The 26,168-nt window shown below is 52.9% G+C and overlaps 8 protein-coding genes across 8 annotated transcripts; 3 read left to right on the forward strand and 5 right to left on the reverse strand.

The window, feature by feature from the left end:
* Nucleotides 1–43: 43 nt before the first annotated feature.
* JN550_013661 (uncharacterized protein) lies at nucleotides 44–4,592 on the reverse strand (the record flags this gene model as incomplete). Its single annotated transcript, XM_049312273.1, has 9 exons — nucleotides 44–450; nucleotides 531–1,019; nucleotides 1,071–1,325; nucleotides 1,401–1,655; nucleotides 1,715–3,197; nucleotides 3,258–3,326; nucleotides 3,387–3,404; nucleotides 3,460–3,844; nucleotides 3,922–4,592. 9 exons carry the CDS (start codon nucleotides 4,590–4,592, stop codon nucleotides 44–46), a joined length of 4,032 nt encoding a protein of 1,343 aa, XP_049164357.1.
* A 422-nt stretch (nucleotides 4,593–5,014) lies between these two features.
* JN550_013662 (uncharacterized protein) lies at nucleotides 5,015–7,108 on the reverse strand (the record flags this gene model as incomplete). The annotated part of the gene is made up of 3 exons (XM_049312274.1): nucleotides 5,015–6,334; nucleotides 6,490–6,646; nucleotides 6,702–7,108. The coding sequence occupies 3 exons, from the start codon at nucleotides 7,106–7,108 to the stop codon at nucleotides 5,015–5,017; spliced, it is 1,884 nt and encodes a 627-aa protein (XP_049164358.1).
* Nucleotides 7,109–11,093: 3,985 nt separating this feature from the next.
* Nucleotides 11,094–14,914, forward strand: JN550_013663 (uncharacterized protein; the record flags this gene model as incomplete). Its single annotated transcript, XM_049312275.1, has 7 exons — nucleotides 11,094–12,418; nucleotides 12,477–12,644; nucleotides 12,700–12,883; nucleotides 12,978–13,283; nucleotides 13,341–14,258; nucleotides 14,344–14,636; nucleotides 14,767–14,914. The coding sequence occupies 7 exons, from the start codon at nucleotides 11,094–11,096 to the stop codon at nucleotides 14,912–14,914; spliced, it is 3,342 nt and encodes a 1,113-aa protein (XP_049164359.1).
* Nucleotides 14,915–15,591: 677 nt separating this feature from the next.
* Nucleotides 15,592–16,730, reverse strand: JN550_013664 (uncharacterized protein; the record flags this gene model as incomplete). The annotated part of the gene is made up of 2 exons (XM_049312276.1): nucleotides 15,592–16,538; nucleotides 16,604–16,730. 2 exons carry the CDS (start codon nucleotides 16,728–16,730, stop codon nucleotides 15,592–15,594), a joined length of 1,074 nt encoding a protein of 357 aa, XP_049164360.1.
* Nucleotides 16,731–17,648: 918 nt separating this feature from the next.
* Nucleotides 17,649–18,488, forward strand: JN550_013665 (uncharacterized protein; the record flags this gene model as incomplete). The annotated part of the gene is made up of 1 exon (XM_049312277.1): nucleotides 17,649–18,488. The coding sequence occupies one exon, from the start codon at nucleotides 17,649–17,651 to the stop codon at nucleotides 18,486–18,488; it is 840 nt and encodes a 279-aa protein (XP_049164361.1).
* Nucleotides 18,489–19,410: 922 nt separating this feature from the next.
* On the reverse strand, nucleotides 19,411–20,543 carry JN550_013666 (uncharacterized protein; the record flags this gene model as incomplete). The annotated part of the gene is made up of 3 exons (XM_049312278.1): nucleotides 19,411–20,094; nucleotides 20,153–20,173; nucleotides 20,226–20,543. 3 exons carry the CDS (start codon nucleotides 20,541–20,543, stop codon nucleotides 19,411–19,413), a joined length of 1,023 nt encoding a protein of 340 aa, XP_049164362.1.
* Nucleotides 20,544–20,895: 352 nt separating this feature from the next.
* JN550_013667 (uncharacterized protein) lies at nucleotides 20,896–22,579 on the reverse strand (the record flags this gene model as incomplete). Its single annotated transcript, XM_049312279.1, has 4 exons — nucleotides 20,896–21,095; nucleotides 21,148–21,464; nucleotides 21,520–22,328; nucleotides 22,391–22,579. 4 exons carry the CDS (start codon nucleotides 22,577–22,579, stop codon nucleotides 20,896–20,898), a joined length of 1,515 nt encoding a protein of 504 aa, XP_049164363.1.
* A 594-nt stretch (nucleotides 22,580–23,173) lies between these two features.
* On the forward strand, nucleotides 23,174–24,508 carry JN550_013668 (uncharacterized protein; the record flags this gene model as incomplete). Its single annotated transcript, XM_049312281.1, has 3 exons — nucleotides 23,174–23,886; nucleotides 23,942–24,325; nucleotides 24,382–24,508. 3 exons carry the CDS (start codon nucleotides 23,174–23,176, stop codon nucleotides 24,506–24,508), a joined length of 1,224 nt encoding a protein of 407 aa, XP_049164364.1.
* Between the last annotated feature and the right edge of the window lie 1,660 nt (nucleotides 24,509–26,168).

Consider the following 26,168-nt stretch of genomic DNA (forward strand, 5'->3'; position numbering starts at 1 on the left):
CCCCGCCTCTGCCCCCTCCACCGCTTGCTACGCAATATCGACTCTACTTGCCTGCACCCCACTCAACGGCATCAGGCAGCGTCAACACCTCAGTTCTGCCGTTTGCCCTGTCCAACGCTGGGGGTCCTTGGTCCAAGTAGTGCTTCGCCAGCTTCTCGCTAAACGCCTCCCTCGTCGGGTTCGTTTCCTTGGCCCACTGCACAATCTTGGCCGGGACAGACGTGTTTGAACCAAAAAATGTGTTCCAATCCGGAGTAACTGGATCCGGCTTTTTCTCACTATTAGGGACTATGGGCAACTCCCATGCCGGTCCCTCGACCAATCTTCCAATGGCACGATATGGATGCTTCTCTGCTAGCCAGTACGCCAAGTTGTCGTCATTAAGATTGGTACCGGCCCAGGCCCCTGGAACTTCGTATTCAAAGAACGGGGGGCCATGAAGCATCAGTGCTGAATTGGGGATATTAGAATTCGGTTTCTGCACGTGAAAAACAACAAACCAAATCGATTAACTATAAGAAAAGGCTTACCAGTCACGTCATACACCAATCCATCGACAACAGTCCAGGCGCCATTCACGCCCTTGGGATCGTTGTACTTCCTCAGCTCCCCGATAGGAATGGAGGGGAGAGATTCATCATGGCGGACCTTGCCGACAATGAGGTCTTTCTCGTATAGGTGTAGCTGCATTAGAGCGGCTGCCCTCTCAGACTGCGTATCTCCTAGGGCCTCATCTGCAGCGGCTCCACCAAATTGTTTGACTTTTGCATGGATCCACGTATGAGCATCTTGGTCATTATGCTCTGGATCCAAGCCGGAGATATCAAAGACCCACCCGCAGAGCGCGACTTGGTGTTTCTGGAGCTGGTCAAGATGTATCTCAGGTACGATTCGTCCGATGCGGAGCTCCGGGTAATTGTCCATAAGCTCGACGTCGTGCCAGTCAGTGAACTCGGTAGCCTCTTGTCCCAGGTACTTGATGAGGATAGTATCGCCACCAGGGTGATTTTCGAGGTAGTCTAGTGCACAGTCAGCTGATCGCTCACTGTCCAGGGAGAGACAAAACTCACTACCGATATCGTACACATACCCGTCGATTGCCGTATAACATCCGTAAGTCGGATTGTCATGGTACCTTAGCATTTTCTCAGTGAAGGGATGGAGAACATCTTGTGGTTGTCGGTGGTATTCCATCACAAGAGCGCATCGGTGTTGCCGCAACTTCTCCCATAGGTCGGGATACTTGGGAATATTTGGTGGATGCCCTCCTGGATTCTTCTTTAGTGCGTCCATCACTGCCTGATCCTTCCTGGGAAGCTTAAAATCTGGCCGAAACGGGTCAATACCAAGGGGGAGGAAAACACACGAACTTCGTGTACTGCATGGGGGGTATCACGCACCTGTCAAGTCGTAGACGTTGGCGCCTATCCTAATCCACACTGGCATCCCATTCGTACCATCGTACTCGGCAATATCTTCAGGTCGTCGATGAACGACAAGTTTTCCAAGTGGAAATATCGACTTGCCGAACTCACAACGTATTTTATTGGCATGCTCATCTCCGTCGGTCCGTAACATAGGACCAAGTGGTCCGACCTCAAGCAGTCGACTTCGGATCCGTCGCGCAGTTGTGTATCCTAGCTTTCGGCACATTTCTACCTATTATCAGCCCTCAATGGTGCTATAAGCAGCTTGTTCAAGTATGTCAACCTACTTGTAATTCTGTATACGTCATAGCTGCAATCCCCATCTGACTCAATAACCCAGGTCGAATTATCTGAGTCAATATGATTCCCTACTTGACTGATGGTATAGTATCTGGGCAACGATGGGTCGTAGTCGGTAAATTCATCTTGCTTATTCATTGCCGTCCTTCTTCCCGTCACCCTGACGGTGGGGGGCCCGGTAGCGCTGGGCAAATCCTGTAATGGACGGTGGACCGGACTTCGCTGGGGGCTCAGGAGCCGGCCTATATCATTGTCAGGTGGCAACACACCAGAAGCTATATCCATTTGAAGAATGCTCCCGGTCTGATTCAGCCATAGCTGCCCATAACCCCAATCGGTGTCGTACAGCGGAATTTGGAAAGGGAAATCAAGCCAAGTGCGACTAGCCTGGCTGGCTCCTAAGGAAGCTCTGTGGATGTAACCGGATTTGATGATCTTGTAAGATGTGAGAATCATCTTCAACCAGGCAGTGGGCACCTTATAGACCTGTGCGTTCACCATGAAGAGTTCTTCAAATCGTGCTATAGGATCTGCGGGGAATATCACTGGATCCGCCGTAACGGTACGGGTTCTGCGCCAATCCGCGAGATCGAGGGCGTCCAAGTCAGGGCGTACTTCTGATAGGTCGATGACGGCCCCTGGGAGAAAGGGAGGGGTCGCTCGAGACGTGGGATACATCTTCAACGTTCTCTTCTGCGGGTCTGGGAGTACAAGTTGGCTCCATGACCGTGGAGGAAGTGTCGCCAACATCAAATACCCGATCGATATGAACAGCCATATAACAGGATTGCCTTCGTTGCCCTGTTCAAAGTAATCGCTCCACTGTCTGTATTTTGTGAGCGCTCCTACTTGAATAAGGCACGCCGTGTAATCTCTTCGAGCGTGTGCTGCGCGAAAAAGTTCAATGTATTCCCGACCACGAGTCCAGCTCCATGGTGACATCCCCCACAGGAAGTACTGCCATGCATACCATGGACGGTGATTTTCCCACGCCGCCCTTCTTGTGCTCCAAACACTGAGCACCTGTCGATATGAGTCCTTGAAGGATTCGGGGGTGTCGTGAGGAATACGTGTTCGGCGCGCGGCGTAGTGTCGTACCCCCATAGAAAACCAAGGGCTGGTAACCTCGCAACGTAATATCTTTGGTGCCTTGAAAGCCTTGGAGCCGTGCTTGTCAACTACATAGTCCCAAAAATATGCATTCGAGAATGCCGAGGAATACGCCACCGGTAAGGGAAAATTGAACGTGACTGGAGTTGTATCGCCGTATTGAAGCACCGTTGGTAGGCTGGAGTGCGCAAGATAGTCAGGCCATTCTTGCAACATCAGGTGCATGTTGCCCCCTCGAAACTTTTCCATGCGCTCGGATGGCATTCCTTTTGCAGGCTGAGGTGCAATTTGCAACTTCCCGCCCAGCATATGCAGCTCGTATGACCAGCCAACCTCCTGGAAGGGCTCCTTGTTGATATGCTAAAAAAAAAAAAGGGCCATGAGTTTTCGACTAACCAATGCACCCGCACACTTACTTACAGGCTCATCATAATTGTTCAGTGGGATGACAAAACGTTCAAGCCATTGCCGTTGCATAAAAGTGGCATGCTATCCCTTGCTCAGCAATGCTTTTCCGCTGGGGAATTGAGTATAACTCCAAGTTCTTACCATGAGTTCGTGGAGAATCTGGGCAGGGATGTAAGCTCCGTCAGCGAGTTCGTCGATTCGGGGTTCTCCTTACCGTGACTGTAAGATTAAAATGTAAATTCGCCCTTTCTGGAAGTGTAGTGGTACGATCACAAAGGCCCCGAATGAAACCAGCGTGGACTAGGATGGTTTGAAATCTAGTCGCCTCGATTTGACCGAGCGGCAGGCTAATGTCCATGGTCAAGGTGAAACCCCAGGCGCCTAGACCTTCAGCCGACGTGTTCTCCTCCATGAAGGACCAAATTGTGTTCTTATTGAACGCTTCCATTTGTTGAAGCAGCATATTTCGCGGTCTAGTGAAACCATCGTGCATCAGAACTGGAGGATTCCGGGTATTGGGGTTCTTCTTCAGCTCCTCTCTCAGCGCGGCGGATATGACGGACCAGTCAAGCCTCGCGCCGAAAAGCAGGCGTTCAATCCTGTATTGTTACGGATCTCGTTAATCTAGCACGAAACCCACAAGACTTAGTCGAAGGGAAGGTGGTTATGCACGAACCAATTAGGCCTGGGCTCGTTGAAAAGGTGTAGCAATGTACGATTAGCCATTTCGATGGGGAGTCTGAGGTGCCTCCAGATTTCATCGTTATCGACGGTCCACCAATTGGTCGCATGGTTGTACATTGCAGGAAAAGGATCCTGAATGTCCACTAAACAGTTTTCTCTCACATCAAACCACCTGTCCCGTTTGAAGAAACTGAACCAAGAGGTCTCATCCACTTCAATTAGTCCAGCTTCGTACCTTGCCCAGCCCGCGTCGCCCGAATCTGGTGGGAGGCTAGGGAGAGGCGTACTGGCTGAGAATCCATCTGGAAGCATCTGCAGAGGCGCGACTTGCCAAGTTTTGAGACCAAATAGCCAGCTTTGTTGCATCCGCTCCTGGACAAAAAGTATGTCAAGCTCAGCATTGGACGGCAGAGTTTGTGGTGATGGCGGCGGCATTGCTGACAAGTTGCTCAGATTGAGGTACGGGTACATTGGGGCAAATTCTGAATGAAGCTGGCCATACCAATTCCGCCAGGATGGGACATCCGAAGGGAAGAAATGTTGAGCGTATGGAGAGAGTAATGGACCGTTGTTGATTGTTACCGCGGGCTGCCCCTGCCCAGCATTGGGCTGGGACCTTCTGGCACCGTGTGTGCCAGACATATCAACGTCTTGGCCCGTCATGGTGCAGAGTAGAGTCGGCTGACTTGCAAGAAATGATCAAATGAGAGAAAGGTAAGCACGGCAACGAACAAATATTAATGTCAATTTATTATGGGCACAGCTGGAATCAGACCAGGAATGCTGAAATCGTATTTAGACTGGAATGTCGTTACCATGGTCCATTTCCCTCCCTTGCGCCATCAAACTGTTAGCTTACGCGGAAACTCAGATGCACACTGGAGATCCTTACAGCAGTAATCCAGGTCAGCAATCGCTTGTAAAAGGAACGTCCCATGTCCCCTCCTGATTCCATGATACCATAGAAACCCCAAGTACTGCTTGGACCTGCACCTAAGAACAAACATAACAGTCCTCACTATGAAGAACCTCCCACTCACCGAGAGCTACTTCTATCAAGAACGGCCAAAAGGCGGCGGTGACCCCTAGATCAAGCTTTCGCCAGCGCCAGTCTTTTCCAAAGCCTTGCTGAGTTGCTGGAGGAGATCTTTCAGCTCATTGACTTCGGTTCTCAGTTTTCTGACCTCGAGGACAGCCGGTTCCTCCTCAACATTGCTCTTACTCTCGGCTACCTTCTTGGTCCATCCTTCTCCTTCAAAATCAACTTGGTCGACCATCTGCTCCCATTCTTCAACTGTGTCGTCGTCATCTTCACCACGCGAACGGTTTCTGCGGATATCCCGGGCAGTATGCACTTCGAAGAAGGCAGCGGCGAGCAGCAGGGGAGAGTAGATCGTGCCCATGACAATGTCGTTGAGCCGCTCATATGCGTGTTTAGGCATCCACCACTCGAATGGAAGAACAAGAAGGAAGATCTCGACAAGGTTGAAAGGCGCAATAAAGACATTTTCATCCGGGGCGCGGACGAACTGCATCGTCTTCTGAGAAAACAGGGCTAGGAATTCGTCATCTGAGTTCTCGTAGATATCCTCGTAGGCGCTGTTGTAGAGTGCGATCAGGATGTTGAGGAGGATGATCATCACGACGAAAGTGAAGAGGTAGTATAGAATGATGCCGAACGGAGGGCTGAATCTTTCGAAGCCGGTAAAGTCAGGGCTCTGCATGATAGCATTGGCCATGGCCTGCAGAATGAATATAGTGTCGTCACCAACCATATCGTCTGCATAGTCCATCCCGATGAATGCTTGCAAGAACCCAACAATGACAACGAAGAGCAGAGCAAAGAAGATGACAGATTCCTTCATCATGACCTTCAAGACTACAAGCATAGCCCCGAAGAACCTGAAACTGTCGAGATAGAGCAGTAGACGGCCCCAAAACATGGGTGCAGCGAAGGCCAAAAAGCTGTAGCTCATCTGGTTGAAGTGCTGCCTGTTGTCGTCCCAATCCCGGCTAAAGGCGACGAACCGTAGGGCGAGCGAGACGACCAGCAACGAGTAAAGTAGACCGTTGAACACGTTCCAGAATCCGATGATATGATACCCGGCCTTCCAAAATTTGGTAAGTTCGTCGCAGATAAAGCCGAAAGTAAAGACGTAGAGCAGAGCTTCAACAGCGTCCAGGTCGCCATTCGGGTTGATGGTGTTGATAGCACCAGTATACAATGCCAAGTAGATGAGGGAGATCAAGAGCTGCGCTGCATTCTGGTACATTGGCGCCCTCATACGATCGGGATCTAAATGGGAGAGCAAGGACGTGTTGTCCCGGTCTTTGAAGTCGACGAAGCTTGCAGGATCATCCTCATCCTGAACAAGCCAACCCTTCCAGAGATAGCTTACGCATTTCTATAAGAAAGTACTATTAGCATTGTTCCGCTTATCAATAGGCTCGACTTGGTTTCTCAAGCTCGATAACTAGCACTGCACACAGGAAACAAAGGACCCAAAGTATCACATGCTGTACGACATAAAAAGGGAAAGGAGAGTGGTCAATTGCTTACCTGGTAACCCGATGACCCAATGACACGAAGAGCATGCAGATCAACCGCCTTCTCAATGACATTGACGGGTGGCGTGGGTTCTCCGTCAATCAGAAAGGCATAGCGTTTGAGCAGGACCGAATGCAAGAGGTAGGTCATGTCCTCTTCTGTCTCGATGCTGTCCAGCTGTCAGCACTACATACTCGTGTAGGAAAGGGCAGCGGGATGCTCACATCTGCTTTGCAATGACCTCACAGGCCACAGCCCTGACTGCGTGCAAATCTGCGTCCCACAGCTCTATAAGAGCCTGGTGCTTGAACCATCTCTTTACCACCAGCAGACAGTAGACGACGCAGGCCCGATTGTCCGGACCACCAGCCTCTTTGGCCGCTTTGACGACCTTCTTGGTGATGACCTTGCTGTGTGGGCGGGTGATTTGCTCGTCCTCGAGTTCGCAGGGAACGGCTTCCTCTATCAGATAGCGAAGGCGCAGGGCAATCTTGGTCACCTCGTCGGCCGGGATTGCGGACTCGATGTGGGTATCGCGGTACAGCGGCAGCACTTTGTAGCGGGCGATGAAACGCCTGTTGTTAGCCCAGTTGCGGAACTCGGGTGTGTAGGGACCCAAGAGCGAGGGCATTGTCGTCAGATGCAAGACGGGGAGCGGGTTTGGAGGTAAAGACGACTTTACTCACGCCTGCGACGCGACTCGTGGATCATCCACTCGCGCTCGTGATGCGGGTGCCGATTCCATCCCATCAACCTGGAGAAGCTGAATCTGCCCGTCCTTGCCATTGTCGGCTTGCCTTGTCTGTTGCAGGAATTCTCGAGGCAGTCGCAAGCCAGCGGATTACTAGGACCCGACTGGGAAGATGGTCGCAGGAGACGGGGAGTTGTAGCCTGAACACTGGCAATTGAAGACGACAAGAAACCCGTCAATTGGCAACGGGGGAAACAATCAAGGTGAGACTGGGCTTTTCTGCAGCAGTCGTCAGAAAGTGTTGGTCAATTGGCCGCGCCCGCGTATCAAGCCTGCAGATTACCTGTTTTTCCGCGCCTTGGAGAGTGTATCGTCGAAGCAAAAATGGCTGGCCATGACGTACCGAGGACTAGCGGCGCTCCGTCAAGTGGGGAGCTCTAACCACCACAGTACTACGGCACAAGGTCCAAGGTACAGCTGCATGTGCGCAGGGTTCCATTCCAGTCTCCATCCCTGGCGGACCTCACTTCCAAGGAAGGTTATGGCGGGGAGCTGCTGAGCTATTACTATGTACACATGGGAAGTCCAGGTACCGTACGACCCGTCGGGTGGGCCTGAAGCAGGGCCGCACGCAGATCTCCCTATACACCCAGGGTTTACCGCGTTGACTACCTCGGTGTCTACCTTGTCTAAAGTATCGAGAGTATCAGCTTACAACAGTATACGCCAAGCATTCCGCCATACTCATACACCAGTGGCGTTCCCAAGTCGTCAAGCTGTAGCTTGAAGCACTCCAAGTTCATGTGCAGCCAAGCCTCCCAATGCCATCATGTTTTCAGAACACCGTGCACCTTAGCACGTTGAAGCAAAGTGCATTTTAGCACCGAAATAACTATACACGGGGTCGTCGTGGTGTATTATTATGCTCGTCTGAGTCCTGGGTGGAGAAACGATGCCCTGTTAGAAAATCCCACCACGCTCGCCCTCGGACAGGAACCGGCCAGCCAGATATGCGCGCGCTACTAACTTAGACAAATTACGCAATTACTGACATAAGGTCCCGCCGAGTACGCATTGCACGGATTGCCAGTTTTTGTAAAGATAAATCCCAATTTTGTTTCAACTTGTTTTAGTTTTATGTGTGCCTCTCACTACTGATCTTATTGGACGAGGTGTGCCAACTTATTCACGTTTCGGTAACTGCCAGCAACGAACCACTTGTGGACGAATACCAAGGATGTTGGTGGTGACGTGAAACTCGGATGGAACGCTTCGGCCAGCCGCTGGCATAAACTCGCTCGGCCGCCGGCATATGAAAACATAGGAACTCGGTCGTGGCCTTCATGTTGTGCATTCTAGTGACCGATACGTGTGGTTACAGTGCAATAGCCAACGAATGCTGTGGGGTCGGCCACTGATCAAGAGGAGGTGGGGTGGACTTGGGTGTGTTGCATGCCTCAGTCGATGCAAGACGTCGAAAAGGGCCAACCAACTACTAACCAACTTTCCGTCCTTCTAGGTACCTCCTCGACTTCCATTTCGAATCTTAGTAGATGATAAGAATACATGGCTTCGGTGAGGAAGCTTGTCCCGAAGTCTGTGCCGCCCCCGCGCGAAGTCTTCAGAAATCCTTTGGACGACCATGCAACGATTGCCACATATATATTTCTTTACATGCGGCTGCTGGTGTTTTCGTGCCAGCGCGGTCGGGTGCCTGCTAGGGTCCGCTTTATCTAGCCTACATCCCACGGATCGGATATACATCACTAGTGGATAAGTAGATGATGAGAGTAACGTCGGAAACCCCAAGGCCCGACCTGTCGTTCTGTGAGTAGCCGTCTTCGAACATCCACCAAGCTTTTCACAGCCTCCGGCGCGCATCTGACAGGAATGTCCATTGAAGCACCCTTGTCCAAGGAGGCTCTGGATTGCGCGCAGAATCTATCGCAAATTCTTGGCCTACCAAAAGGACTGCGGCTACTGGCACGGTCTACGGCATCAGACGAAAACTGCAGGGCTCATAGCAGCCCCAATGTAAGTCACCGCCCCCATGCCAAAAGGCTGATCAGACCTCGGAACTGGGATCAAAGCGAAACCACGGTCACCTCAGCCTTGAGCCCATCGAGAAAAGGAGGGATGGCTGCCTACCGGGCCTGCAGGGTCCGTTGCCTGAGCTATATAGCCTCGCCGTGTGACAGTACCAACTCTCCATTTAGGCCTATGTAACAGAATAGGCAGCCAAGTTGAAGCTCAACGTAGCCTTGTGAATTTGTCCCTCCGAATGAAGAACCTAAGCGACATCAAAAGCACCCCTCCTACACATAGGCGAACTAGATTGGGTACATATCTACTGGTACCTACTTAAGTCCGCTAGGCTTCGCTCAACCCGGCCAACTGGGAGAGAGGGCCTCGCTTGATAGGCTGCATGCAACAGTGGGTACATGGCCTACTTGCGTGCCCGGCACACACCTATCAGAATATGTGATCGTTGTTAGCCAGACTGCTAGGTCTAAACATGAATTAGGTACCTACATAGGTACGCTCCAATGAAGCACCTTCGGTGTTCAACATTCAAAGAATTGCAAGGCGTCCATTAGCAGGCCAAGACTACATGCCTTCTTGCTCGGTATCTTAGGTATTCAAGCAGTCACTTATTTCATGCTGCCTCATCTGGGTTCAGGTACTAGCTTCACTATCCCACCCAGGTGCCTACTCTGCTAGACGTGTTGTACTTGTCCCTACTGGATGCAGTAGTAATGAACCAACGCCTCGCAGGAGCGTTGCCTTTCGGCGCGGTGAGGAATGTTTGCCGGGGGCCTTTCGCCCAAGCATACTCCGTGATTTTGATGAGTTCAAAAACGGCTTCCAGCCTACGGGCAGTGGCAGGCCAAGCTGACCGTTGTTACTAGATCTGCAAATTCTTTGTTCGTGCATATGGGGGCGCATGCGTGATCTGACACATTGTAACCAGTAGAAGCAGGCTGCAACATCGTCCTGCAGTCATATTGCGAGAACGGCGGGTCAGCTGCAAGAACAAGGTCTCATCGTGAGTGGTTTGCATACCTACATTTAAATACATCAATCACATCGAGGCCGCCGGCGAATGCAATAGGGTAGCTAGGTCGTAGTCAGCCTTGCCCGACCGGTTGTCTGTCTGCCTGCACAGCCGCCCGGCTTCTTCTTTCCTGAGGCAAACGCTGCCTAGTATTCATATAATTCGTCGACCTCCGGCACTGGACGCGCCCGATTCTGAAAGCCATCTTACGTCCCATTTGCCAAATTCACTTGCATTTCGGTCCACTCGGAAGCCCTTCCATCCTACCACCCTCTCCGTGGTTGATCGCCTTTGAACCAAGGTCGCGATTTCATCCGCCATCCGCCATCCGCCACCAATACGATAGGCAGACTCACGTCCCACATCGAACAATTCAACATCATTCTGGATGCCCTAAAATTTTCTGCTTCTTTCTGCGCCCGAATAATTTGAGAACCAATACCTCTCTGGGAAGATCCTGGTCTCACCACAGCCCTTGCCGTCTGTGGTGACTGCGGGGTATTGTGTAGTCGCCTCACAGCCTCCCACCTGGCGCTCTGGCGTTGGAGGAACCACAGCGCCATCCCACCATTGGACCTTGGCCGACGCTGCACGACAGACTCGCCAGAAGCACTCTGCAAATTAGAGAGTATTATTCTCACATGACCAACATTCTCAGCCAGTAGACAGTACGAAGCACAAACTTGGGACCAACCAGTCACGGGCATAAGCCACCAAGCTCCGAATTCCAGCTTGCCCTAGACGTCTACTCCACCTAGAAACCTTCGATCGATTTCTTGTCTCATTTCTCAAGTCCAAACTTTCCGCACATTTCTTCAGATTCCGTACTCTGTCCTTGTTCTATTCTTTGACCGTCAATAGACGATAATCATGGAGGCAATGGTCGACCGCGGGGACTTGAGCCTGGATCCTAAGGAGATCCCGGTTGAGCGGCGCGAGGGCAGCCTCACCAGCAATACTAAAGATGTGAAGGTACCCAAGGCCGAGGGCTCTACATCAGCCAATGCAGCGGTCTCAGACGCCAAAAGCTCTGCCAAGGCCAAGGATAAGAAGAAGAAGAAGAACAAGTGTAAGAAATTAACATTGAGCAAGCGAAGTGTCAAGCACGGCAAAGCCAAGTCTAAGAAGGGTAAAAAGGCCGTTTTGGTCAGAGACACCTCATCAGAATCAAGTGACAGCGAATCGGGTTCGGATTCAGTCTCCTCATCTTCCTCGTCGTCAAATTCAGACTCGTCTGAAGAGGATGATTCGGATGAGGGGGTTGGCAAGGATGTCAGGTTGAAACCTGTCATTAAAAATGGGAAGAAAACCAAAAAGTTGTCAACGCCATCGGCAAAAAAAGGAAAGAAGAGCAGGACTGCGGAATCTCTGTCTGCCGATTCTTCAGATACGGATGACGATGCGTCCGACTCTGCAGTCGCTGACAAAACCATTGGAGATAGAGGCAAGAGCGGTAAGAAGCAAAGAGACCCTAGCTTGCAGCAACAATTGCAACAGCTTCAGCGCCAGGTCCAGCAACTTGAGTCTCGCAACCAAGCTGCTGGTCTAATCACCCAGGGTGGACCGCTCAACACGGCGGCCTATAACGGTGTAGCTTTGGGCAACGGTGGCTACGTAGTACCTGGATTCCAGACGACAGGGCAGTCCAACTGTGGTGGCTTCAACACTGGAGCTGTGAGCCTTGGCGGGATTAACGGCACCAACTTCTCCCAAGATGGCCGGCAGCGAGGCTTGGGAAACGCCATCCCTCCCATTCGGGGACATCCTGGTCGTACTACAATTCGACACCGCCGAAGTCACAGTAGCTTGGAACCCCCTCTGGATGACGATTATGATGAAGATGACGATGAGTATGTCGACGATCGGAGGCGTGAGGGAGGCAAGTCGAGGGCTTATGTCAGAGATGGAAGGCGTAGACCTCAAAGACTTGAATTTAAGCGTGTCGACCAGGTCTGGGACTCGTCAATCCATAACTACAAGCTGCAGGACACAGCCGAGAACGTTACCAGCTCTCGTTACGATGAGTATCTGTTTCACGTGCGCCGCACATTTGACTGGGAAGGCAAGTATAAAGCGACAGTCATCGATATCAAGAGCAAACAGCTTCGCGAAGCCCTACAGGATGTCATGGGCAATATCAAGGGAGTAAGCCTCGTGGAGGAGACGCCAAAACTTGATCCTAACATGCTGTTCCTGTAAGTGGAGGCATTTGGAGAGGCGATGTGACTTTGCCAAAAATGCTGACTTGTCAAGATACCTTGAGGATCTTCGAGAACACATGGTCAACTTGAAGGACCTGGTACCCCATGCCAAGAGCAAGAAGGAACGCAAGAAGGTGCAGAAGTGGATCAACGAGAAGCGTCGGCATCTGCGTGTCCTCGTCAAGTACCTCGACAAGGACTATGCCCAGGTCAAGAAGAGGTCAGTCAGCTAAATCGGTGGTGGCGTATCCTCTCGTGCTAATTCGCATCCTCAGTCTCTATCCACTTCTGGACAACGGCCTCATCACTTTTGATCTCTGCTGGGCTCTCTGGAAGCCTAACACCCTGGCATACACAACGACTTACGGCTCCGCTGACGAGCCTCGAGTATTCAAGGTGGATGTAGCAGAGAAGCACTACAGCGTTCTGAAGGGCGAGTTCTATTACATCGAGGGAAAGGTACATAATCCATCCTGTCCCAGCAAACATGCTGATCCCTTTTATCTCTTCCCTACTTGCAGAGCGTGTGTCACCAGAACTAACCACTGGGTAGTATTTCGAGTATGATGGCAAACAGTTCGGTTATGGCTCCATGTCAGAGGAGATGGGCGACTTCCGTGGCGCTCGCAAGATCAGCAGCCTCGGCTGCTACCCACTGAAGTATCACAAGAACGAAGACCAGCTGCGCGAGCAACTCATCGAGCGGGGGAAGAAGTTTGTTAGCCTCGCCGGTGCACACTACAAGAGCCATCAAGGTATGGGCTACTACAAGAAGAAGAAGTCCATCATCAAGGTGAACATCAACGGCCGCATCATGGTGGATCCAAGCACACATCGCCGGAACAACCCAAACTACCCGGTAAATGAACTCACCCGTCGACGCACTCAGCAGAGTGTCGCTAACTCGTATGATCAGATCTCCGTCGTTCGCCCCAAAGACCACGATCTTATCAGCGACCAGGAGGACAGTGAAGGCGATGAAGGTGGCGCGTGCTTTGGAACTTCGTCAGAAGAGGCTGGCGACGGTGGCCACGCCCTCCTGGACGATAACAACCGCGTTAAGTTCGTGACCAAAGTGATCCGCGATAAGAAGGGTCAAATTCGCACAGTCCGCATCCCCAAGGCGGAGCTCAGCGAAGACAGCAGCAAGGCGAAGCTCGACAATGTTCTGTCCAATAAAGATAAGGATGGCAGTGGGAAAGACTCGGACAAGACGGTCGCCGAATCTGAGGATGGAAAGCATGAGAACCAAGATGAGGAGGACATCGACCCCCCTGAGTTCGCCGACGAAGAATACCTGATCGCATCTCCCGTAGTCCTGGGTTTCGCGTTCGCCGAGAAGCTCTGGCTAGAGCTGTCAGTCTCCGGCGTCGGAGAAATCTCGTGGAACGAGTCGGCGTACGACTCGCTGGTGCTAGAGCCGAAGACCAAGGACATCGTCAAGGCTCTGGTCGAGTCACACAAGTATCACGCCGCCGAGAGCATCGACGACGTGATTCAGGGCAAGGGGAAGGGCCTGGTGTTTGTGCTGCACGGCCCGCCCGGCACCGGGAAGACCCTTACGGCGGAGGGCATCAGCGAACTGCTCAAGTGCCCGCTGTACAACGTGTCGGCGGGCGACCTGGGTACCGACTCACGATTGCTCGAGGTCGAACTGCAAAAGGTGTTGGACATCTGCCACGCGTGGGGTGCCATCCTTCTGTTGGACGAGGCCGACGTGTTCCTGGAGAAGCGCAACATGCACGACATTCACCGCAATGCGTTGGTCAGCATCTTTCTGCGACAGCTTGAGTACTTCCAGGGCATTTTATTTCTGACCACAAATCGCGTAGAGGTACGGATTATCCCTTCATCCCTCCCCAAGCCCATCTAGAGGGTCTTGCGAAGCTATATTGTATTGGTACTAATAGATGAGGCAGACCTTTGACGACGCCTTCCAGTCCCGAATCCATATCGCGCTGCGCTACGACGAGCTGGACACCAAGGCCAAGAAGGCAATCTTTAAGATCTTCATTGATCGGGTGCGGGCACAGGTGAGCGAGGCGCAGAAACCCGCACCTTTGACGAAGAGCGACATCAATGGCAGCGGCAGCGGCCAAGTAGCGGCCAAGACACCAGACAGCAAGAAGGCGCTCGGCTGTGTTGACTTCACCGACGAGGACTACAATACCTTAGCACGCCACACGCTCAACGGCAGACAGATCAAGAACACGTAGGCGCTTTCCCCTTTTCTTTCTCCCCTCTCATTTGACAAGCTTGGCGCACCAACGGAAAGCGCCTTGCAGACGACCTGCGCCGTATAAGCGAGACTGGTGAACAGTTTACTGACCCCTATGTTGCAGTGTCCGAACGGCGCAGGCCTTGGCGGTGCAGAGGGGCGAGCCCCTGAGTATGAAGCACATCACGCAGTTCCTCGATGTGCTACAGAGCTTCGAGAGGGACCTGAAGGGTGGTACTGGATACCAGGATGCCATGAGGAGCTACTTCTAAGGACCTGGGTTCCCGTGAGGTCATCTGCTTTGCTCTTTGAGTCTGATCGAGGGCATTGTTATCACGAGGCGCTCCTCAGAGATCGTCAGCGGCTGCGGCTGATCATTCGTGGCAAGAACGGTATTCGGGTCTCGGATATCACGAATTCATGAATTGACAAGCTGAGGGTAACGAGAGAGCTGGGAATGGGGTCTTTCTGAATTCTCTTCCTTCCGGGCGGGAACTTTGATCTGTATTTCTACTAGTTATGTCTTCCGTCCGACGGCTATTGTCTATTTCTACCCTTCAGCGTCTTTCGCCGGACACGAAGCGATGGATACCTAGATAGCATAGTTAGTGTGTAATCTGGATTGCTTTGTCACATGTTCTCTCCTACAAAGCTGCGACTTTCACGTAGGCAGGCCACATCTGCAAACATCATCATGAGCTTGTGAGGAGGCTTGTTTCTCTAGTCCTCGTGAGTCCAACGTGATGGGATATAGGTACCTTCACTGAGGGTCTGGTGCGCGTCATGGCCAGACGACGATATGATTGAGTTGTGCCGAATCATTGCCCTTTCACTTGTATGTGGCAGGAGAACACAGCCAAGGTAGGAGGCCCGCTCCGTAGTTCTGGGCTTGCATATGACGCTCATCAAGGTGTACTTGCGGAATCAAAGTCTCTTGACACTTAGCATTTCAAGGCCGGATCAGGCTGCCAATGAATGACCTCAAGTCACCGGCCTCCTCTGGCACGGTCCGGTCCGGCAAGCTGAGGATGGCCGCCTTCAAGGCAGTGTCCTGGGCAGTCGCATCGCGCAAAAGCTTCTGCAAGGTCTCCATCTTGAAGGTGGAGAAGGGCGTGATGCGTTGTATGCTCAGCAGGGTCTCGAAGAAGTCGATGAGGGTCAGGTGCATCAGCATGTCCTCCTTGTCGATCATGTGCAAGGCGGTGAAGTGCAACAGCCCCTGGTTACCGTCGACGTGGACGTATCTCTGGTTGAGGTCCGAGAAGTCGGTCCGCGCCACGGCGCCAAGGTTCAGAGCCGCAAGGCGCGGCATGACACGGAAGAGGCGGCCCTGGGCCAGGGTGAGCTGCTGGGCGCTCAGCCCGCCGTCGGCGTTCTGGTGGGGGCCGACACTGCAGAGGGACAGCAGCAGGCCGTAGATGTCGCGGTCCTGGAATATCCTCCGCCACAGCAGGCCCTGGCCCGGGGGCCTCCTCACAGCGATCTCCATGCCGTTGAGGGAGAGGCCGTCGTGCGGTCTCGTGTCGCAGTCGACGTCCAGGAGGTCGCCCAGCACCCTCGAGCCCTTCTCGCCGACCTCGACCTGCGGAGCGCCAAGCCACTGTTCGATGAAGTTGGAGATGACATTCTTCATCATGGCCAATATGGCAGCCTCGCTCGGGGACTTGGCGGCCTTCTCGAGCACGGCCATGGCGAGGAGATTGGCCGACGGGGCGGGGGATCTGAGGGCTTGTATGATGGCATCCTCCGAGGCCAGGGACATGACCTGGGTGAAGTTCAGGGGCCGCAGGAGGCGGATAGCAAGCGAGCAGAGCATGGCCGGGTCCTGCTGGTACTGCTTGAGAATGTCGGTGATCTTGGGGAGCAGGCGGGGGATCAGGGGTGGGATGTTGGCATCTGTGGACGAGGCCCAACCAGGTCAGCACGGCACCTCGTCGGGAGGCACGGAAGACTCTACGCACCGGTCAACTGCAGCTCGACATCGTCAAAGAGCTTAGCCTGGAGAGGGAGACTGGGGTCGGCTAGCAGATCTTGCAGGTGCTTGTCAAGGTCGTCGACGCCGGTGACGGGGATGGAGTCCGAGTCCATCTTGACGGCGATTCTGGACATGTAGACTCGCAAGGGAAGGGAACAGAGCACACAGCGGCGCCGTGGAAAGAACGGACAGTAGGCGAGTGAATGGACCTTGTTGACGGCGTGGCGTGGCGTGGAGTGGAGTGGCGGGCCGCCTGGTCTTGGAGTTGGAGTTGGAGTTGGACCTGGAGTTGGACCCAGACCTGAAAGTGTGAGCGAGGTTTTGTAGTTTGCGTGGTCAGCTTCAGGCAAACAGAAGCTGTCGTGGACCTGCTAGCGAAGTAGCTATACCTTGGATCCAATATGGATCCATCATACCTCCAGCTCCAGGGCTACCTAGGTACTTGGGGACCATCCTCAAGCACCAAGCAGGCAATGGACGCATCCGACTGAACAGGCGGACAGGGGTGCCAGGGGTGCCAGGGGGCCACCGCGGGGTACTTTTAGTTACCGAGCTATAGCCTGCAGGTGGCTGATCGCGTGGAAAAAGACCCCCCTGGCAGCCTCCAGCCTCCAGCCTCCAGGGCTGGCTTCGACTGTCCCAGGTGACTCAGCGGAATCCAGGCCGCGCACCAGCCCGGCCCTGCCCCGCTGAAAAGTTGGTTTGCGTTCCGCCGACCAAACTTTTGCGACGAAACCACCAGCCGCAGCCCGTGATAGATCCATTTTATTGAGTATATCCATGCCGATTCCGATTCAGATTCAGATCTGACGTCCCTGCCGGATTGTGCGACACGACACACACACACACACACACACACACACACACACACACACACACACACACACACACACGAAAACACACGACAGCCAACAAAGCGCATCACCCGGCCTGGCGCGTTTGGCGACATCGAGTCCTGGGTCCTCGTCTGTGTGTGTCTGTCTCTCTCACACATCCACGAACACCCGCCAATGTCATAGCGCCCCCCTCCCATGGCAGCACGCGGAGGCGGCAGAGGCGGCGGGCGAGGCGGGCGAGGAGGTGCTCGTGGCGGCGGCAAGTCCGGTCTGCCGTGGGAATATGACCCCAACCCGACGCTCGACCAGCCCCAGGAGACGTATCCCAAGACCTACCGCCCTCCCCTCGCCAGCGCCCACCCGCTCACGCCCTCCGAGGCCCGCGCCGTCCGCTACCTGGTCAAGTTCCGCCGCGACTTCCACAACTCGGGCCTCTATACCCACCGCCACCTGGCCCCGGAGTCCGTCAGCGCCTCGGATGACTTCTCCGACCCCGTGTCCAAGGCCTACGGCCAGCAGCAGGTGAACGACCGCTACGGCGTCAAGAACAAGGCCACCATCGACCCCTTCCTGTCCGTCCCCATGTACACCCACCAGTTCGTCGCCGAGACCCGCACCATGCCCGACCTGCGAGGCCACCCCTTCCACCATGACTTCTTCCCCGAGGAGCTGTGGAACACCCTCGACAACAAGGACGGCGGGCCCAAGGGCCCCATCAGGAAGCGCAAGTCCATGGCCGTCGACGAGGACCCCTTTGCCCTCGACGACGACGACGACCTCGACGAGTCTGGACAACGTAAGAAGCCCATGACCGACGAGGAGCGGAGGCGCCGCATCGAGGAGGCTGCTACCGGCAAGGAGGCCGACGACGACATCGCCGACGAGGATGCCGAAGATGAAGACGGCGACATGTCCCAACAGGACGACGACTTTGAGGACGACGAGGATGGTGGCGATTACAATGCCGAGCAGTACTTTGACGGCGGGGACGACGACCTTGAGGATGAAGGCGGCGGCGAAGCTGCTATGGACTAGAAGATTCGGGGACGGCTGTAAAGACGCCCCGGATTAAGAACAGAAGGGAGCCGGTGCTTTTGCTCTTTCTACTTGCATTGGGATGGCGTCTAAGAGGGCAGTCATTCCGTTGTTGTTGGTGCCGCTCCCCACGTACGGTATATCACACAGACAGATACGAGGCAGCGAAAATGGATGATACCAACTTGTTTTCCGCGTTTTGCCCATGTTGGCACGCACAGCACATTCGGCAAACCAGGGTGCCTGCCCTCTGCCGAAATCAACTCATTGTACCTGAACATTACTTCTCGTCAAGCCTACTCCACGACCTGCCCCCCTATGCCGTCCTCCGACTTCGCAATGTCCACCCAAATCAGCTCTGACCAGCCCGACGACAAGAGACTTTGCAATACTGCAGTATGCATGTTGGTGATCTCGACATGGCGACCAGCCAAGTGAATGTCGCCGAACGGATCTGTGAGGTTGTCTTCGCGCGGCAGTGGTGTGTACATGGATGGGCGCAACTTGCCGTTCTACGTGCAAAACTACCCAGTATGTCCAATTGGTCCGGCCAGGTGTGTGTCATGCCCATGTTGAGTCGAGCCATGCATGCAGGCATAGTCAATGCCGGAAGGATAGAATGTTACTGGCTTGTGAGTGTGCTTTGGTCCCAAACATGACTATTGTCCACTCCATTAGTACCATATCTAGATTGATGATAATTACGACGGCAGCGAGAGTGGGACGCTGGTCAAGCCAACAGTCTACTACTAGTTTGCCATGTAACCAGTTACTTAATTGCTCGGAGCGAAGGCAGGACTCGACCAACTTATTGTCAATAATATAGAAATACTATACTACGCCTCCAAAGATAGCAGTCCCACAAATTGAGCCATGGAGTCAATGCGAAGCTAGTGGAGTACTTATAGCACGCGCCTAGTCTCTATTTCGTCCCAAACAGGACTTGCTTCGCATCATAGGTGTACTGCGGAACCTCGAGGAAGTACAGGGCGCATTCCCCCTTGGCCAGTTTCCAAGCCTGCTCCAGCACTTCCACAAGATCATCGGGCAGCGCGGGTTTCTCCAGATAGTCCAAGTTGTCCTTGAGCTGGTCTAGATTGCTGAAACCGATGATGACGCCATCCCCATTCTTGACGTTCAGCTTCGAGTGATGCACCAGCCAACGCATGGCAACCTCGAACGGACTGAGCCCGGCCTTTTCGGAAGCATTCGCGATCAGCTGCGCGCCCTCAATGATGCCATCCTTGAAGTAGCGGCCCCTCGTGAACTGCTGGAATGGTGATTCCTTGAACCTGCCTTCGGTGGGGTTGTCGTGCTTGGACTTGATGGCGCCCGACAGGAAGCCGCCCGCGATCGGACTGTAGATGACAACTTGGAGACCGTATCGGCGGCAGGCGGGGATCAGGTCGTCCTCGATGGAACGGGCCAGGCAATTGTAGTGCGCTTGGTAGATTGTCGGGCGTACCCAGCCGTTGTTCGCACAAGTCAAGACGACCTCGGCCACCTCGAAGGCCGCAAAGTTGCTCAGGCCCAGCTGTTTGAACTTGCCGGCCTTGTGCAACTTGTCGGCGGCTTCGAGCGTCTCGGCGAACGGGACACTTCGGTCCTAATAGACGCTATCAGGATTCATGGTTCTGCCAAGTCAGGGATGCGTCAACTCTTACCGGTGCATGAAGATACAGTATCTAAGCCACGTTAGCGCTCGCTGCAGGTTCTTCCGTATATATGAGTACTAACGTCAACAGAGTCCGTGCCAAGCTCCTTCAGACTCGTCTCGAATGACTCGGTAAACTTATCAGGCTTGTGCATTCCTAGAGGTGCAGCGAACACTTTGGTCGCAATTGACAGCCCCCTTTCTTTCCAGCCGGCCTGCCTCGTCCAGCCTTCCTGGAGTCCGCCAACATATATGCGGGCAGTGTCAAGCTCCTTGTAGCCGCGCTCTTGGAAGATATCCAGCGCCTTCTTGGTATCGTCCAGTTCCGTCATCCTCGCGCCGAGCTTCGGGTCAGGCCCCTGAACCATGAGGCCCAGAATTACTCGGATGTCGTTCGTCATTCTTGCTTCACTCGAGAAGGACTGCAGAGGGTGAGGATAGATCAATCAATCGGCAAGTGTGCTTGGTAAAGGTCTGGGACCACCATCTCCAAAACCGAAGTCTTGGGGTTTTATAGTGAGGGGTCGTGCCAGTTGTCCTAACTCCGGTCAAAAGTCCGCACGATCTGGAGTAGAGCGTGCTGCTTCACCACATCGCGCAAGGGCAGATGCTGGTCAACAATTCACACTCTGCGATCTCTAGTTACACAGGCCTCGCGCTTTGTCATCAGTATGCAAGACGGTGGCACAACGTAGACCAATTAATAGCAAGCTACCCTTGAGCGGACCTAATGTATAACCTGATGCGGCTAGCTCAGGACCCATACAGGAATGTCCACCTCTGGTCTCCTCGCCGCTCCTCAGACGCAGCTTCGGCTACGAACCGAGCCTCATCCCAGTCTGCCACCTCACAAATCCTTCTCTTGTTCTCCAACATGTACATATAACGGATGAATATCAAGCCGACGGCTCCTACTGCCATGATGACCACGGTGATAATCAATGGCGTCTCGTCTTTCGTGGATTTGTCAGCCAGGTTCCGGACTTAAGTTGCGTAATTACTTACATCTTGGCGCGTATCCGCTCTTGAATACCTGTCCAGCAATCACGCCAGCGAGGTTGGACCAGCCATTGATACCCAGAACCACGCTTCTGGTGCCCTTCCATGGAGTGTTGCCTGCTAGCCAGACTGCAACCAGCGGGCCGCCGACAAAGACACCAGCCATGCAGACATGTGCGAAACCATATCGCAGTTGGTTCTCGGAAGAGGCAGCCATCACGATACAGCCAACGATGCCCAGAGCCATGCCAAATGCTGTGTGGAGAGATCTCTCTCCGCAGCGATCGCTGGACCACACAATTATAAGAAGACCAGCAGTGCCCCTGTCCTTTCGTTGAGTGCAAATCTTACAAGGCCATTGTTGTTGGGCATACTTACACCACGAAAGGTGGTACGCTCATGAGCGTTGCGTCGACGCCCTTGTATCCCATCCCTTGGACTACGAGAGGCAGGAAGGTCGTAAAGGCGGTAACAGGGAGCACTGTTGTGATGTTGCAAACTATAGTCATGAGCTTCTTCCAGTCCTTGGCCACGTCGACAACATCGCGGCTGGTGACGGAAGTGCTGTTGATGTCGGCTTCTTCCTGTGTGCCCGCAAGGTCAACCTTCATACGGTAAACAGCATGGGAGCGTTCTTGCGCTGTAAGAAACCATGCTGAAGCCAGGTTCTTCGGCAGCATGAAGAATGATATGATGCCAAGCAGCACGGTAACGCCGCCCTCAAGGAGAAAGACAACCTGCCAGCCGTGTAGATGAGGTGACTCAATCTTAAGGAGCCCATAGGCGAGTAGTCCAGCGAAGGCACCGGCGACGGAGTACATGCCAGTGAAAATCCCAACTCGTAGACCAACTGCGTACTTGGGGTACATAGTCGACATGTAGTACATTCCAATCTGTGTGAAGCCTGCCTCAGCGGCACCAATCAGAAGCCGAAGTGCGATTAGTGTGCCGGTATTTTTAATAGCAGCGTGACACATACAGAGACCACCCCAGAGTATGAGTTGTAACGTGATAAAGTATTTGACGCCTATCCGCCGGGCCAAAATAGTCATGATCGGCTGAAGCGGGACGTAGGTGGCAGAAAAGAGGGAGAGGGAGTTGGGGATGTCGTCGGGCCTCAGGTTGGCGTCTTTAACGAAGGAGCTGGTAGCAACGAATCCAATGTTGGTCTTGTCGATACCACAGAACTGTACACGCAGGTTGGGCATCAGTCTTCAATGGTTCGCATGTTTCCCAACCCAATACTTACTATGAACTCAAGGGATAAAATTACGACAACGAACAGGTCCAACTTGAAATTGACTCTCCTGTCAATATACCTCTCTTCATCGGTCTGAGGTCGATAATGTACTTGTCTCGCGCGTGCGAGATCTTCTTGCACAATTTCGACCTGTCTGGCATCATCAGTGCCCTTTGCATCTTGGAAAACCGGTCCCATAGCTGTGTATAGCACAATCACTCTACCGACAGAAGAAAAGTTAGAGTTAGTTAATTTAGTAGTAGGTCAGGAGCTAATCTCGCGGATCTTGTTCGAGCCGTGGCTGATAAGCGTTGATCTACGATCGTACCTAGATGGCAAGGAGCAAAGGGAACATGGTGATTCACTGACGTATCTCGGATGGCCCCCTCCACTCGTTTCCGCTTTGGTATAGAAACAGCGAGTGGCAACACCGACAACCCTCAACCTCCAACAAGGTACCCCGCAGCCAAACCCTAGGCTTTCATGTTATAACGGTTAGTTGTCCCGGCTTGGCACTTGAGTATCTGAGCCTATCCAATCGCTATGGATTATACCGAACCAGACACGGGTTGGTCAGTGGCGGCATTCGGAATCGGTAACGCTGAATGGTGAAACCTTGTGTCGTACAACAAGCTAGGTAAAGTTCCCGAAGAGTCGGGTTGCGCCTCCATAAACATTATCTAAATCTGTCATATCGATGGATTCTTTTCTGCAACACATCAGGCCGTCGAAGTCGTGTTCTTGTGGCTGGTCAGCATCATCACAAAATATATTCTCTTCCATCGCCATACAATGGCCGCTAAAGCGTCACAAACCTTTAAGGGCTCAGATGAGAGGTTCGATATTGACAAATGCGCCGCAGTCATTAGCAATGATCCTGCAAAAATCTACGAAGAGTACAACTACCTCCGGAAGCATTGCCCCATCATCCATACAAACCAGTACGGGGGATACTGGATAATGACGCGCTACGAGGATGTTAAGAGAGCTGCCATGAACTCTGACACCTATATCTCCAGCGTCAAAGCTGTGGTCCCCAGTGATCCCAGAGGCATCCGTCGGCCGCCATTGAACTTTGATGCCCCAGCACATACGCCCTTTCGGACAGCCCTGGAGCGCACTGTTAAACCAGCGCGGCTGAGTAGACTCGCAGAGCCACTACGAATGCACGCTGAGAATGAACTTGCCCCCTTGATCACGCGCGGCCAAGGCGATATCAGTGCCGAGTTTGCAGCCAACTTTGTCGCCCATGTGGAGTCGGAGTGGCTGAATCTAGACCCAGATGTTGCTCCGATGCTCGCCGTAACTGCAGCAGCGTGGCTGAATGCATGGAGAATGCAGGACGGCGAAACCGTAACAGCCAACTCGACGAAGATGTATCAGATTGCGCGGGACTTACTTGCGGATCGGCGCCTCAACCCAAGAGACCCAGAAGAAGATCCAGCGTCTTCGTTGTTGCTAGAAAAGGACTCCGACGGAAACTCATTGAGCGAGGAGCATCTGGTGTAAGTTAATGGCAATCTCTAGTACGAGAGACTGCACCCGCTGACATTTGTTCAGGGGCTGCGTGAGACAATCACTAGTCGTTGGCGTCGTTGCACCACCCATCTTGATCGGCTCAATCTGCAAGCATCTTTCAGAAGACAAAGCACTACAAAACAAGTTGCGAGAAGATGAAGCCTTGATCCCTGCGGCAATGGAAGAGTTCCTGCGCCTCTATAGTCCATACCGCGGATTCGCCCGAACGACATCAAAGGTCGTTCAACTGCATGGCGAGACTATCCATCCCAACGAGCCTATCACCTTATGCTACGCAGCTGCCAACCGCGACCCCGAAGTATTTGAGGAACCCGACAAGTTCATTCTGCATAGAGAGAATATTGCCGCGCATGTTGGTTTCGGGAGAGGGAGGCATCGATGTGCAGGGATGCCCCTTGCAAGGTTGTGCGTATGCGTCCCGTACGAGCGGTATTACTTTGCTGACCACCATGAAATACCAGGGCTATCGATACCGCTGTTCGTGTGATTTTACGAGCAACTAGGGACTTCGAAGTTGATGGCCAGCTTCAGTACTCGAGGATGCCGGAGTTGGGCATAATCAGCTGTCCTATGAGGTTTTCCCCATAGAGCCGATTCCTATATTCCGTCCCGATTCGACCATCCACTTGTCATCATTTTAGTTCTGAGGCAATTTCCCTGGATCGGTTACGAGCTTAAATCTTTGTATAGACAGAACTGCTGTCAATAGACAAGTCTCAACTTCGAGATAGAGAGGATTGAGACAAGAGTAGCCTGCATAAAAGGAAACAGGCTGGAGTGCAAGTGTCGATAATTGAAGTAATGCTCCAATGAATACTGGCGACCACATCAGCGTTACTACAACACTGCGCCGGGAACTTGCACAAAATAGATGAACTTACGAAGCAGACTATATATATTCCTTCAGTCCTCTTAGACTGTCCAGTGTCCAACTTGCCGAACCGTGGTATTCTCGTCTTGCGGTTTATAATTTGATGTTCTCCGCACTTTGATATTCTCTCATACATCGGTGAGACGCAAGCAGATGCCTGGGTAGCAAAGCTCCTGGAAGGCCTCGACCACCATGGACCTGTTTGTGCCTATATCCACTTGCATTTGTAAGTCTATGCCCCTTGCGTTCGCACTGTCGTGCACGCGCTATCGGGCTAGTGACATGCGACTTAGAGGTACGATGGAAACGCATGCAGCTATGTTCTGGTGGAGCGCAGTGCCCTACTGTATTGATGGCTTCATCTCGAGGCGTTGGTGAGCCAGTAAGAAGCTAGAAAGCTAATATGCTGTGCTTGCGCCTAGACTGAAGGTGTTCGCTGTCTTCAGTCTTTTCATGGGCCGGTGCCAAACTGAAACTGTGCAACTTCGGGAAGAAAGTGAAGGTCTTGTGACCTTGAATTACGCGTCCACCAGCTGTGGCTTGGATACCGTGGCGCTCAGATCAAACCATCAATGCGCAGGGCTACCACGACCGCAATTGGTTCCGTGATATGAGCCAAGGAAAGACGTCGTACGGCCATGATAGGACTGTAATCTGTCATGTTAACATATCAGAGGGACCACTGACGATGGAGCCTAGCGATGAGCCTGTGGGGTGGAACATATGGAATAGTATATGCGCGACACGTCACAACATCTTATCAATACAAAAGGCCCTCCATCTCAGTTATTGACATGTGGTGGGCCGTAACAAGGCCGCAAGTCTTCGCCCACAGTTATACGTATGGGATCCAGATTAGAGTTCCCGGATTCCCCGCACATGGCTCCCCGAACGAAACATGTTTGCTAACTACCATACTACACAAATTGAGGGATCACTTACTAATAAGCCAGATACCCAACTACTTGGTATTGGAAGGGCCTTGAGTCAAGCGTAATGATTCAAGCACACACTTGATTGGAACCCCAAGTGGGGTCATGTAACTAGAAGTTGGGGGAATGGAGACCTGGGGCAGGGGCTGGGGCTTCCCCAACTGACCCCAAATCTTGGCTGACGATCACATTTAGCGCATCCTTCGTTCAACGGGCGTGCACAGGATGTACGACGTGTACGGCCTAATAACTCTTGAACAACAGCTCGTTTGAGCCCGTGAGACGTACATTAAAGTAATCGAGGCTGAACGGTTTATGACTAGGCCTGTGGTTTGTGGGTCATCAGCATCCAGCACCGTTCATGCTTGACGTTTGGTTGCGCTGTTGAGCCTTGAAATGTTTCCACTCTTCGAGACTCACTGCAGGCCTTAAGTGGCCGATTATG

This window comes from Neoarthrinium moseri (genome assembly GCF_022829205.1).
Source record: "Neoarthrinium moseri strain CBS 164.80 chromosome Unknown scaffold128_Wmoseri_CBS_16480, whole genome shotgun sequence".
Taxonomy (NCBI): domain Eukaryota; kingdom Fungi; phylum Ascomycota; class Sordariomycetes; order Amphisphaeriales; family Apiosporaceae; genus Neoarthrinium; species Neoarthrinium moseri.